The sequence below is a fragment of the Pteropus alecto genome, unplaced genomic scaffold (genome assembly GCF_000325575.1).
Source record: "Pteropus alecto unplaced genomic scaffold, ASM32557v1 scaffold20, whole genome shotgun sequence".
Classification (NCBI taxonomy): domain Eukaryota; kingdom Metazoa; phylum Chordata; class Mammalia; order Chiroptera; family Pteropodidae; genus Pteropus; species Pteropus alecto.
The window spans coordinates 29,883,058-29,898,470 of record NW_006436298.1 but is presented as its reverse complement, the minus strand read 5'-3'; the positions used below and the strand labels follow the sequence as shown (position 1 = coordinate 29,898,470).

General features: G+C 35.0%; 1 protein-coding gene across 14 annotated transcripts in view; it reads right to left on the bottom strand.

Annotated features, from left to right (window-relative positions):
• Positions 1–15,413, bottom strand: part of PAM (peptidylglycine alpha-amidating monooxygenase) — a 143,700-nt gene that overhangs the window by 6,315 nt on the left and 121,972 nt on the right. For 13 of the 14 annotated variants that reach the window (XM_006913249.2, XM_015590487.1, XM_006913252.2 and 10 more), the window contains 6 exons: positions 13,615–13,687; positions 12,489–12,699; positions 11,847–12,047; positions 9,737–9,852; positions 5,901–6,000; positions 3,824–3,877 (listed from right to left, as the gene is read on the bottom strand). In XM_006913249.2, coding sequence (XP_006913311.1) covers positions 3,824–3,877; positions 5,901–6,000; positions 9,737–9,852; positions 11,847–12,047; positions 12,489–12,699; positions 13,615–13,687 — 755 coding nt within the window. The remainder of the gene's footprint in view (positions 1–3,823; positions 3,878–5,900; positions 6,001–9,736; positions 9,853–11,846; positions 12,048–12,488; positions 12,700–13,614; positions 13,688–15,413) is intronic. The other variant, XM_015590488.1, reaches the window with a different exon arrangement.

Here is a 15,413-nt window from a genome sequence, read left to right as displayed (position 1 = left end):
GACTGGTTTGTATGTCTAGAGATTCAAATTAAACTTTCTAAGTCTCAATTCCCAAGAGGAATATAAGTGTGATTCTCACTTTTCCTTACCACTATTTTATCTTCTTCATTACTGTAGAAAATGTATGCAGTTGTTCAAAATTTAAGCTTATTCTATATTTAAGCAGGAAGAGAACAATAAATAAATGATAAGATTTTAAAAACATAGGCCAAAGTTGTAGACTGGCAGTGAAGAACTTTTTGCCTTGGAAGAAGAGTTTGTTTCTATTTGAAGGCAACTATAACCAGAGAAGTTACCTAGCATTTCCTATCTGTCATTAGTAGGTTTACCTACACCTAAGGCAATGCCTGTCAGCTCATATCTAGTTTCTTTTATAATGCAGGACTGGGCTCTATTAAACAGAAAGAAGAACTATGGATAAAGTAGGTGACAGACTAAAAGAATCAGTTTAGCATTCAAAGAAAGTACGGTGAGAATGAGGTAATAAACTTGCTAAGATACACACAATACACTTTAGAAATTCTTGATTTCCACACCCCTTCTGGTACTTCGAGTGTCATCTACTAAAAAAACTTGAACATTCTAACTTTTGGAATCAGCTGAAGCAGGTTTAGATTTTAAAAGATGCTCTACATTTTAAGAAAAGAAAATAAAAATAAAAAATTTTCCAGCCTAAAAAAAAAAAAGCAATATTCCTGCTCTTCTCAGGTACCTTTATAAATGGAGAAAAAAGTCTTAAACAATAGTTATCACATAACATTCTAAGAATTCCATTCAAAGCATAAAGAACCATTCAAATTAAGCTACATTTACATTTTATCCTAAATTCTTTTATTAAAAACCTCAGAAATTTGGAGCATCCCTGATGAAGGAGGAGTGAAGAAGCTCTAAGATTAGCCAGGCCCTGGGTCTCCTGGCAGATAGGGGTTACCTAGTTTTGACATTGTTCTGTCATATAAGATGCCAGATGTTTTTAATCTAGAACAAAAATGTCTTCAAATAAGCTCCTCTGGCATCTCTATAGATATTTGAGAATAAATGATTTTGATAAACTGATATATAAGAAGTTTTTCACCCCCCTTCTTCTTTAAAGCAATGCATTTAGAAAGGTAAGCAAGGTGCATTCCTGTATGAACTCACACATACAAACCTGTGCCTGTCTCCCTCCCCTTGATGGCGGGGGAGAAGCCCAGAGACCACTTGGAAATGGATTAACTGGGATAGGAAAGGAGAGACATTCATAATACAGCAACACAGTGATTATTATCCAGGTCATCACAGAACTGAAGGCTGAAGGCTTTTAGATGGCAAACTAGCAAGTAACACTTTAGAAGACATGAGAAGTGCATTTAGACACAATGAGATAATTTTTTTTTAATGCAATGTGCTTCCCCTACAATGTGTTGTTCTCTGTAAGGCCTAAAATGCTAACTGCAGCGGAGAGTTTCTTTTTATTTTCTTGACACTGATTCACCATCATCATCTTTCATTGTGGAGTGAGGGAGGAGTGAAGGCTATGCTATTGGTGGAATATTGGCATATCTGTTTTATCCTTGGTAACTTAATTTGAAAATTTAAATCTCTTTCCTAAATTTCTTATCATCACTAATTCTCTTATCCCTGCAGCTCCCTAGTTCTGAGACTCTGCTACTGCTGATCAGTTGTACAATCGTTTACAGTGGGGATAAGTGTCATCAAGGTTTACTCAACTTTGGAAATTTACATTTAACATGTATCTATAGCACTATTAATTTTGTGATGTTGTTTCTCCCTCTCTTTGGTAACGGGTGGTTTAAATTAAGCTTCCAGATTTTGATAAGAGACAAACTTTGGAGAACCAGCATGATTTATATTCCTTTTCGTAGAAAGGAAATGACCTTAACAACAACAACAAAAAGGTTTAATGAGAGTCATACGGGTTCAAAGAGGAAGTAAGAGAATTACTTCATTTGAGTTTGGGTATTCCTAAGTGTTAAAACAGGACTGTCATGAGACATTTCAATAAAATTTACTATTTGAACTGCTGCATTCTACTGCAAGGCTGGGAGGTTTTCCAACCAAATGGACTCAGCGGTGTGCACCAAGGAGAGAGAAAATGACGGATGGGAGAGCATCATTCATCCCTCACTGGCCAGCCAAGAGAAGGTCAGTGCGGTTGGATTATTCTCAATAGGCCAACCAGTACAAACTAGAGTTTTTGTTGTTGTTGGTATCTACTTAAACAGAAATGTTTTGAAGCCATTTTGAATCACAGAGGATTCAGAGTAAACTATCTCCCTCCCCGCCCCACCCCCCCGCCCTCAAAAAAACAACTCAGTAGTTCTTGGAAGCATTTATGGTGAATGAATTGATGGTATTCATTTGTCCTCAGTGGAATAGTAGTAGTGGTTAAGAGCACAGGCTTTGGCCTCAAACAGACATTGGTTAAAACTTGGCTTTACCACTTATTATCATAGTATTAATTCTGATCCTCAATTCCTCAGAGGTAAAATGGGGATAATGGCAATTACCACACGGTTGGTGTAAGAATTAAACTTGTTAATTTTTGTATAACCTATTGTTTGTGCTCCAGAAGTGATAGCCATTAATAATAATAATAATAATAATAATAATAATAATAATACCTTTCCCAACATCTTTAATCTAGGGCAAAAAGAATTTACCAATAACTCTATATATAACAATAAAAAATAGGGAATCAGGAACTTCTTCATTACAGGAAAGTAATGAAGTGGTAATGAGTGGTATGAATGCCACTCAGTAGTGTCACCTGGATAGAATCTCTACAAATGCCAAACAGTTACTACTTATTTATTTTATAATAGTATCTTACCCCTTTCAACCTTGAGCCGGCTATATTTTCTTATCTGCCTACATAAAATACCTAAACTCCCTCTTGGTTCTTGCTTCTTTTCATCTCTTTTCCACCTGCTTTCATGAGAAAGGAAAACAAGTAAGCCTAGGGTTAAGTCTGAATAACTGGGTGAATCATTTATAAATCAGCTAATAATGGAATCACTTTTCTACTTAAACATTAGGAGTACCTCTAGTGAGTTCTTAATTATACATGATGATGTCAAAAGCCTGAAGATAGTAGAAAAATGTACAAATATAGACTGATCCTAGGTAAAAGAGAAAATAATTTGACTTGGATTCCACATGAACCAGTGGTTGTTTACCAGTAGCTAAATCCCATTCTCCCATTCCTGATAATATATACCAATGATACACTTATTTGTACATATACACACACATTCCTTACAGGCAGGCTATAAGTCTCCTGAAGTCAGGCACAGTTTCACTTCCTTAAACCTGCTATAGTACCTTACCACATAGATGGCCCACAGTAAAGGTTGGGGCTGAACTGTACTAAGAGCTTAGGGAGCAGCTAATCTTTTCAGGGCCTTATGGTATTAACGCCCCAAAGATATTTTTCGCTCCTTTAGATTAGAGGCCATTAAGAAAAAGGCCTTTTCCAGTAGGCTGAATGGTATTTTTCAGCTTGCCCGAGGTTAACATACTTACAAAAGTTACTAACTTACTTTTATTTTCCTCTCTGAGTGTTTCTGGTCCATTCATTATAGATTTCTTACATCCTCAGTCACTTTCCATCAGTGAATTTGAGCTCATTATTACTACTCCATTTATCAGAAAAAGCAGTGGCAACATGCAGGTTTAAAGGCTCAGTATGTAGAAGTTATTGATAATTGATCATATTATATTATATTTTTAGCTTGACAACTTTTAAATGCAATCAAGAGCCATAAAATAATTCAACACGAATAGCTTTGGGTTTCACAGTCATAAGAGGAACCTGACCAACCTTTGATTTCCTGGACCTCAATGCCAGCCTTTTTAACTGATCGATGTTCCATTTCTGTAACATAGCACAGCAAAGAGAGAAAGAATCAAAATCCCCGAAAGAACATCTGAAAACTTAATTTTGATACTAATTTTACTCTGTAGAATATTTTCTTAATTCATCAAGTGCATTGTCGTATTAGAACAGAGTTTAATACAAACCACTGATTAGGTGCTAGGTCCATGAATCCTGATTAAAATCTCCCAGGAAAAGCTGAAATAATATTTCCAAGGTGTTCATATCTAAAATGAGATTTTCCTATGGCATTCATAATACTGTTTTATTTCTGAAATATCAAGTAGTTCTGTGGACATCAAGTGGACATCTTTGAGATAACTGGTTCTGCCAGGTTCAATTACCAATTTCTAGCTGACATAAATACTGGAATGCAAATACACAAGACGCTTGTTTGTCCTCTGATGACAGTCTTACTGTTCCAAAGATACTAATATTCCAATTTATTATTTGGTTACATTCTGGACTATGCAGAGGGCTTTTCTATATCAAAGCTGAAAGCTATGTTATAGTACTTCTCCATCAGGGACAGTATCAAAACCACTTGTAAGCCTTCCCAAAACACAAAGTATCATTCCTCTTCTATTGATCTTGAGTGGGTCTGGCCATGTGTATTTTGAAAATCCTCCCCAGGTGACCTGGATATGCATCTCTGTTGAGTACCAACCACTAGAATGGAATAAAGAGCCTAAGACAGGGATCTTTATGAGTTTGAGTGTCATCTTCCCGTCTGCAAAATGAAGATACTGGCTAGATTTCTGAAGTCTTTTCAATCTATTTATTCATTTTTTATTCTGAGAAGCCTGGGTTAAATCATGCAACTGAGAATTATCCATCTCTCTTTGGTTTCCTGTCTGCCCACACTTTCTGATTCCTCTTTGAGGAGGCGGGTGGTGGGAGAGCCGCACTTTGCAAGGGGGATGTGAAGCTATTGCTGGAGTGGAATAGTCCACCAGCACCTCTGTGCACTCAAGCCTAACTGGGTCCTTATTACAAAAACAGCAAGTGTTACTCAAAGGATAACTCTGAAGATAGCAGTTAACAAATTTACTTGGGCTCCAGGACCTGGATGGTATCTGATTTCTTTGTTATAACTTGTTATCTTTTTCCCTTATTATAAGTTGCATTTTCCTTGTTATAATTTGTATTTCCTATCTTCATCAAGTCCATATGTCCTTATTTTTTCTCTAAAACTGCCTATTGCAGCTCTTGATACATTAAATTTATCATTCTCAATTCTCTTCCTTAATTGCACCTTCTTCTGTTTTTTGGACACGACCATATTTTTAAAGCGCCACTGGACATGGAGGTTTGTGGTCTGCTACGCATTCAGTGCTCTTTAACTTAGAAAATTTGCGTTTTTCAGTCTGATATCAGAGGCTAGGTTAGTACACTTTTTAAGAATTAGAAATGATGTCCAAATTGTAATTAGCAAACCTCCACACTAGCTAGCTTGATCCTGACAGAAAAAACTCTCTGTCCCGGCACATACTTCTGAGTTACATGAAAATAGAGCAGTTCAGTATACTGAGTAAGCTGAAGCCTAAAGGAAAAATGCAGAGTGCCTCCTGTTTGAGATAATATGTGTCTGACACAGACGCTGGCATTTCTAGATACTCAGCAGCTACTGAGAGCTGAAGTGCCACATGGGAAGCGATGCTGGTGTGGAAACCATTCAGCCTCTCTACCTTGCCGAAGCCATCTCCTCCCCCTGGAAATGAGTTGGAATTAAGATTGGTTTTCAATATAACAGACATTACTTCAAGCGTTGAGAATTTCCTGCGGAATATCTATGGAAACAAGGGGATAACTGCCAGCAAAAGAAGAGAGAAAAGTTTCTCTCCACTTTAAAAAAATTAGTTTAATTCCTGAAATGAACACCAAACAAGGCTCTTAACAACTTCTAACTATGCCTTGATTTCCCACTCCTATCAATAAAAAGAAAAGGAGATGCAATTTCCCACATGCTTGCAAGCAATAAAACCAAGTGAAAATGTGGACCATAATGCTGTAAAAACCATACTTTCAGTTGAGGTGAACTTCCACACAGTATTGGTGTGAGCGTCTCCAACGTACACGGTCCCGTCTTCAGAGGCGGCAATATCATGAGGCATGTCAAACTGCTGCCAAAATAAGACGCACACATTAGGGTGGTGAGCCTATGCTTGAATTCTTCATAAAAGGGTAGAAAAACAAAGCAAACCACACAACAAAACAATAAATGTATTACTCAAACCAAAAAAAAAACACCCCAGTAATTCCCATCAAAGCAACTCTAGGCCAAAGAGAGTCATTCATTCATTCATTCATTCATTCATTCTCTGGGCACTCACTCTGCCAGGCATAGTTCTATGCATTGGAAAACACTAAGGGACTCTCACCACTGATTTTCAAGTCTTTTAAAAAGTGATCATTTACAACTAGATTATTTTTTTTACAACGTTGTTGCATTATCTACCCAATTATATTTATTTTGCTTTCATGTTTCTTCTACCTTTTCATCACTATCAGACTTACCTGTTTTAATCTATACAAGTCAAAAAAGACCAGGTATTAATTTTGGTTATTATCCCCATCTCGCTATTACCTGCTAACTACCTTAAAAACTATTTATAATTATTGATAAGAGGAGTCATTTCAAAGATTCAGGGCATTCAGATTATTCTGAAATGCATACTAGGAGACATGCGACAATATAGGGTTTTATACTCTGAAGCCCAGTGTTTGCAATATTTTCAATCAGTAAAGGAAACTCATTGAGTATTACCTGCAAGTACTTCTTCAGCTTTTGTATCTACTTAGATACTTGGTGTCTTAATATGTCTTTCTTCATGACATATTTCTTTTTCAGATCATCACCGCCTCAGTTCAAGGACATAGGAGACAAGGGAGCACTTTAAGTGACTCACGAAGCTAGTTCCTGCAAGAGCAGTCTTAAAATGTTGTGCTGCTGCCATTTCCATCTGTCTACTGAAGCTTCCAATGGTGCCACGTGTCTGCCAGTTGGCAGGACGTGGATGATGTTTTTACCTTTGAGGCCAACAGGGCTGCCTGAGTACACAGTTCTCAAAAATATGACCAGTGAATATGAACAGAAGCATTATCTCGAATGTGGGCTTATCATCCAGCATCTGCTCACTTCGGTTTGCTGAGTACAAAGGGCATTAATGAGGCAAACTGCAGTGCTTAGCTTACTTTAGGAGGTGCGAAAAATATGCTTTGGAGATATTATTGTGCTTTAAAAATCAGCAACAATTTGTCACATGAAAAGAAAAATGAGACAGCAGTGCCAAGGAGGCTCATTCCTTCATAATATCAAATTAGCTGTGACAAATGTGCACGAGAAGGACAGAGACCTGGAAATCAAAACATTGCCTTGCTAAAATCTTGCAAACCTGTCATTAAATGTTCATCTTTACTTTGGGTTCAGCTAATGGGTGGCAACCGACTTGCATACTATAGGCAGGTCCTCTTGTATACAAAAATATGTTCTTAAAAACTGCTTTGCAAAACATATGGTTGTAAACTGCTTCATGTTTTCTGATAGGAAAGATATTATAGGTGGAGGAATAAAAGTGAAGAGGGGAAGTGTGAACTATTCTGCAGTAAAAAACCATATGCCATCAGTTCAAGGCTCCAATAACAATAAACCTTTACCTGTGGTTCTCAAACTGATCCAGGGAGCCAAGGGTTCTTTTGGAAATACTTTGGGGCCACTGGAGGGATTTGGGGAAGGCTTAGTAGATGGGACTTTGGGACCTCTATTCCTACTGTAACCAAAGGCACTCAACAGTATCTTTTTAGTGAACTGTGTGCCTTTCGCCCTCACAGCTTTTTAACACCATTTGATAGAACCATCCTACTCTTGCAGTTTCCCAGCATAGACATAAAGGTTAAGATCATACATTCAAGACAAAAACATTACTAAAGAATGTGATAGTAGAAGAGAGAGAATTGAAACCTGTGAGAAGATAAGTAGTGGATAAGCACAACCAGTGGTGTAGAGGCATTAGTAAAACTTGACTTTTGACTTGAAAGAAGAATCTCTTCTTATATAGGAGTCAATATATCATGTTATTTTTTTCACTCAAAATCTTTGTGATAATAATCTAAATGAAAATTATGAGATATTCATAAACTGATTTCAGTTTACTGAGTCAACACAGAACAATTTCTATATTCTGGTGTAATATCAAGTCTTGTTTATTGAAAGGAAAAGCAAATTTCACCTTGGAGTTAGTTAGACTCTCTTTCAAGTTTGCTGAGTTGACCCATCTATAGTGACTCATTCATCACTGAGTATCTGATGAATGCTGGCGTTTAAGCACAATGTTCTGATATTTTAATTCAGGGCTGTTCACATTGTTATGAGAGTAAGTCTCATTTTGAATCTAACCTTTTGCTTAGCACTTAGTTTTGATTTCTAGATGTATATTTGAATTAAAGTTAATATCTTGGTTGACACGGCATATTACAATTAAAGAACAATCAAGGCACACGCTACACTAATATAAGGTGAAGACCTGAAAGGTAAGCATCTTGCTTTCTTTATCAATAGATTGAGGAAGTTAGCTCAAAGGGGTAAAGCAATGAAGATTGGATAATCAGTAAGAATCTGAAACACCATTGAAGTAAAATATGTATTATCGATGTTCCTTTCTGAAGGGCTACTATGATTTAATATTTGATTGGTTATTGCTTTTCAGGTGAAATATTTCTGTGAAAAGTCTTATTTCCTGTATATAAATAGAAATATTTTTAAAAAGGGAACCTGTACTGGAATCTTTAATTCAGATTCAAGTCTGCTTTAATTCAGATCCTGTAATTTTTGATAAAACTCCATTTGAGGGAGAGGCTGTGTCCTGTTTTGTTCATCACATCCTTAGTATCTATCATAATGCTTGCTACAGAGTAGGTACTGAATAAATATCTTGAGAATGAATTCTGATAAACCCCAGATTAGCTGACAGTATTCTAACAGACAAATTTCTAAAATATTGAGCATTTTAAAGTTTGTTCTTTAAATCTAGAAAATTTTGTATCTTAAAGAATATTATAAGAGTTATGAGTATGGAGATGTAGTTTGTCCAGTGGTTTATGATAGTTGCATTTGATCCAAGTAAAGCCAATAAATCTTCATATGTTTTGAAAAATAACTCTTATTTGCAAAATTTCAGTAGGCTAAATTTTCTAAAATTGAGGTACCACAAGCATCTTCAGGCAGTGCATGTGAGCACTGTTATTCTGGTAATCATATTGCAGAGAAAGTATATTGAGAAAATAGAGGGCCTAGGGACACACTGTATCATACTGGGTTTACTATTAGAGTAAACAGTGGTACCTTTGTAAAGCCAAAACTAGCTGTTAGTCTCTTACCTAAACCAAGTCTTTAGAACTTGAATAAATTCCAGGAAGTGCTGTTTTCAAGTCTTGTTACTCAATGTAGGCATAGCATAAAAAAAGCAAACAAGACTTCTTTTGGATCTAAGAGAGCTATAAAAGTATAGTTTAACATAATATGGTATCTTCTTGACTTATTTTTTTGTATTCTAACTACATTCTAACTAATGAATTTATATCTTCCATTGTATGCAGTCTACTAAGACCCTTAGAATTGCATTTGATTTGAAGAAATTGATTGGAACAGAGGATATTTATTCTAAATAAAACATTGTAATAGAACACTCTCATCAACCTATCTAAGAAAGTTATCACATCTCTTTAAAGTTTTTAAAAGGCTTTTCAAGTAGAAATTGAAAGTTATCACATCTCCTTAAAGTTTTTAAAAGGCTTTTCAAGTACAAATTGAAATCAGTTTTCTCTCATGAAAACTGATACCTAGGCACTGCATGTGAATACCTTGCGTACTGGCTTGAAGATGTCTATAATTTCCCCACTGGAAAAGTTCATCACGAATCCTTGTACAGGTTCTTGGTCCCCAAAGTAAGGCTTCCCATTCACCGCAAAGAGCAAACCTGTGACAGACAATAAGTTAACCTTCTTTAAAATATAAGTAAGACTGGCCTTCGAATATATGCATGTATGTTACACAAACGATAAGTATAGGGTCAATCTGGACCCTACAATTGGCAACAAAAATAGAAAATAAAACATTTAGCAATTGTCTCCTTCTGATACTAATTTTCTTGTAATAGGAAAATCAGGAAATGCTAGGCCTGTTCCACTCAGGAAGCCAGTATAAATCAGGAATACATAGATATAGATGTAGATGTAGAAATGAATGATACAGGTATAGGAATAGGAATAGATATAGATAAAGGTATAGAGACATACAGATACACATATCACAGACAATCTTAAATAGGTACTGGGAATACTCAGGTTATTTAAGCAAATCGTTTTGGAGTATCCGATCTTTTTAAAAGTTATGTAATATCTGCAATAGTTAAGAGGAGAATCAGCTAAAAATATGCAAAGAAAGTAAGTAAAGTTATAGTATAAGTAGAAGAATAATCTGATTTTAAACACCTTAAGTTTGAAAATGTGAGATGTATACCTCAGATTACCAAAGACATATTTTTTCTAATTAAAAAAATTAGACCATCTTATTTATGTTAATTAAATGACTACTCTTTAGTAAAATTACATTTCTTCGTATAGCAGTGTTTATCCAAAATAATAGAAATTGTGATGTTTTGGTTAAATAGATACTTCAGATTATTGAATATTACATTTTCAAAGAATTAAAACACAATAAAATATGCACAGCATTAAGCCACTGTTGAAAATGTTTTCATCTTTCTTTAAGGATTTCAGGATAGGATTCTTTAGCGTATCACATTAAGAAAAATAATCAACACTATCAACATCAATTATTATTGTGCAACATTGTAGAGAGAATTCTAATTATAATACATTCCATCTTTTGTTTAGACTCTGTTTTAACCAGATTTCCTCTCATTTTCTCTTCTGATGTTTTTCTCTTCATATTTGATTTATTTTTATTCACTAGGAACTTGATCACCGTCTTTATTAAGTGAATGATCTTGCCAAATTTATTCTTTAAATATGAAGTAAAAAAACCAAGATGAGACTATCTCTTTTAAGGATATTAATGAGTCTTTTAGTACTTTTTTATTACTTATTCCTTGGGGAAGTCAAACGTGCTCCTTATCCAGTCACCTGAGCTCCTTTATTCCATCTCCTAAAAAAACTGGGGGCTGCTTGGGAAGATAGTAACTATAAACTTTAATAGCATAAAAAGTATAATTATAGTAATGACTGTAAATAATTAATGTTACTTTAATATGGATATATTTAGTGACATGTATTGTAAAAATTGTACATAAATTGTAGAAATTAAATATATTTCCAATTGTTTAGTATTTATTTAAAAATATTTTGCTAAGTTATCTTACGTTATGAATCAAGTGGATTTTCTTTTATAAGTTTAGATCATTTTTCTGATTTTCTTCAAGTCAAGAAAAATCTATTTTGAAAAGGAGGAAAAAAATTCTACATTTTATTGGTCATTCCTCCTGGCAGTTAGACATAAGCCTTACTTACTTTATACATTTTTACCTTTAAAAAAAATTTTGGCCATCCCTTTAAAAAAAAGTCAAATAGGTATTTTGAATACTGATTTTATCAGGCATATATCATCTGTTGATGATGTGTGACACCATAATATTAATCATTTACTAACCTGGCAGGTGATCATAATTAAGGAAAAATAAAAATCAATTTTTGGGAACAATTTTTTTAACCCATTACAAACAAATATTCAATCTCTGATTTATTCAGTATTTCTGTATAAAGAACAGTAACATTTGAGTTGAAACTGATTTTCAATGCGACAGTTTTAAAATTATTTTAAAATCATATATATAAGGTATCTTTAATCCCTTAATAAGAAAAAGTTTATAAAAAGAGCATGCTAAGACAAATAATTTTTAAAGATAGAATATAGTATGACAAAACACACAAAAAATAAATTAAGATGAAATACCTGGTATATATGAAATTGCAAATACATTTCTTCCAAATGATGCATGTTTAATCTCTCGCACAAATTCTTTGGTGTCAGTTTTAAAACACTGGATCCGACCATTTTCCCTGTCTGCTACACATAATTGACCCAAATGAGGTACAAGGGCCAAACTATGAGGAACATGGAACTGGCCTGGTTTAGGATTACTCCCTGAAGACACTACAAAAACAAAGAAAAACATCAGATATACAATTTGTAACATCACCAAAAATCTGCCTCAAAAGTTTTCTAATTTTCCAAATTCATGAGAGTAAACCATTAAATATCTGGAAAATAAGGGGAAATAAGGGGGAAAATAAGGTAAAGCAGTTTATAAGTTTATTCCATTAATATCTCTTACCCAAAAAATCCTATTATAGATTTTTCTCCCCATTTGTATAAAATTTTGGGATATTCTTTTACCTCTTATAAGACACGTGTGTGTATGTGTGTGTGTGTGTGGGTGTGGGTGTGTGTGTCCAAGCCAACTGCATGCATACAGAGGCCTTGTTTTCTTCACTGCAGGGGACAATTACATCCTAAAGGGTGTGAGGGGTAGCAAATCTATTCCTATTGATACTGGCTGGGAATTACAATTAGATCAAGGGTCTTTTTGAGTACCTTCTCCCCACTGTGTGATAAAATTTCCACTTGGTGAAAACTGCACAATTCGACTGTTGCAATAACCGTCTGATACAAAGATGGTTCCAGTGTCTGGATCTACAGCCACATCAGTGGGTTGACAGAAGTGATTCTGGTCACTGCCTGGTTGCATGCTCCTTCCCAGAATTAATAGAGGGCCTTCTTTACTGTTTGGGTCCAGTTTGAATACCTTTTAAAAAAAAAAGTTTTACCCACTTTGCATGGTTATTATTGACCCATACCATATGGCTAAGAACACTCGCACAAGCAATTAGAGTGTAAGCTCCCAGAGACTTATTTAAATGAAGATACTTTTTAGAACTGGAAGAGACTTTCGAAATCATCTGGTCCAATTCCTTCATTTGATAAATGAGGACTATAGAGATTAAGTGATCTGCTCAAGGTCATCCAGGTAATTAGTGGTGAATGGAGACTAGCACATGGATGTCCTGTTCCAGCCACACCTGCACTTCCTTTTCATCTTTCCTGAGCTAACAGTACAGTACTCTCCAGACAATTACGCGAACAATAAATGTCAACTGAGATGACATATTTGAAGGCCCTTGTAGCTAGTCTTGAGTTCAAGCTTTTTTCCCCTCGTTTTCCTAGTTCTTTTCCACCTACTCATAAAACAGGCATCAAACACGAGCTTATCTTTTGAGGGAAAGACCTTATGACTATTCTGTGATTGAAATATAACTTCTTTTAAAAAAGATAAAAGTTCGATGTTCTATATATAAACTGTATGTACCAGAGAACTTGCCTCAATTTATTGAAGATTAAGGTGGTTTAGGAAAAGAAAAAACACACATTAAACACAAGTGATGAAATAGAATCTGGGGAAAAAGGAAAGAAAAACAAACGTGGAAAGCCAAGAAGTAGATTTGCCCTAGGTTCCTGCCAGCTCAAAGGAGAAAGGTGACTTAATCATTTACCTATTAGCTTTTCCCAGAACTGAGTGCTAAGAGAAAAATTTCGGATGCGGCTGTTCCTTTTTCTCATTATAAACTTACTGAGTCACAGAAAAAGACCCAGATAACGCCAGAGCATTTTGAAAGTATAATTTCATTAACTGTATTTGAATAACTGCCAAATGGAAGATTACCTGATGCAGGGCCACGTCTGTGACCCAGTAATTTCCATCTTTATCTACACTTAAGCCATGTGGCAAGTAAAACCTGCAAAATAAAAATAATTGTCTTAAATATATATTTATTCCTAAAGCATACATGAGAGGTATTTTTTTTGCTAATTAATCTGTATAGGCAACATAAATTTATAAATTGATAAATGTATACCTGCATTACTATAGAAAAGACCAAAATGAATTGTAAAATGAAAATACCTGTTATAATAGTGACCTCCTTGTGACAAATCTTAAGCAGTATTTAATCATTTAAAAATCTATAAACGAAGCCTACCTATAGATTAAAAATATTTATTATAAAGTATTATATATTGAACAACACGGATAACATCAATTTAAAAACAAGTTCTAAGATCATAAATATTAATATCTTAGAAATGTGTATAAACACATTTGTCTAGAAAAACACAAATGGATTTATATAGTTTGAACTGTTTAAATATACTGCAAAGTAAGATAATTCTGTATTGATATAAAATATCAAATATATGACTGAAAAGCTTTAAGAATGCCTACTAAAGACAGTAATACCCAAAGAAAACAACTTTCAGCAAATGGGCTGTGCTCATCTATGCAAAGTGTGCTGGATAATCATTAGAGAAGGTTAATCTATTTAACAAATCTATTGGGATGTGAGGGTAAGAGAACTGTAACCTAATGCAGACAGAGGCTCACAGGCATAAGGAACTTGGACAGAATTAACAAATAAATGGATAATATCTTAATATGGTTGTGGTCAAAAGACATCTGACAATTTACAAGCTATGTTTGTCAGCTTCTAGCCTTAGCATGATGCTGGCATGACAGATTTTTTTTTTTTCATGAGCCAAGACTGGGACACTCTAATCTGGACTAATTAACCGAAATAGATTTGTTTTGGTGACTGAATGTCCGGGTTATGATTTGCTTTTGACACAGACACCCACTGTTGGCCAGCTTGATTTAGCAGCAGTTGTTTTGCCTTCCTCTTTAAATTCCTTTCTGGAATGAGAATGCTTCTGATTAATGGGCAGAGCACCTAAGGGACAGGTTCAAACCCATTGTGTGGTGGCGCTGGTATTAGAATTTGGCCCCGGACTCACCATCTTAGAATGCTATAAAAAAAATCTAATCATTACCATCTCCATAAGCAGCTGCGTTCAAAGTGGATGGCTCTCTACCTTTCAAAGAAGCTAGCTTTCCTTGTACCTAAGCAGATGGAATATAGTTCCTGAAGTTGCCAGGTTAAATGGTTGAGGATACTCTGTAAGCAGGTGCTCCTTTTTTTCAATGACCATGAATGTCAGCCAACTTTTTTTTGGCTGCCAAATGCTATCTAGGAATAAGACCAAATAATGAATGGCTTTCAAAGCCAAGTTACTTACGCATGCTAAGGAAAGCTAAAAATGACATTTGTTCCATCTTCACTTTGAGATGGGGAGAAGCCTTTTTTTGTAACAGTAATTCCTTGATGAGTTGAATAAGTATTTTTTTTATTTTTTAATCTTCAGATCTAGCTGACCACAGCTCGCTTCATTAGCTATGTGTATCAACGACTCTCTGAAGCTTGACTACCTATTAGAATCACACAGGGAGCTTTTAAAGTACTATTTTGATGCCTGGGCTTCATCTTGACTAAATCTGAATCTAATTATTTGAAGCTCCCAGATGATTCTAATATTCAGTCACAGTTTAGAACCACCTATTTAGAAAATAAAGATGGGATGGCCCAATCAGTCTCCTTAAGCTATGCTTTCTCACCACTGCTATACAACACA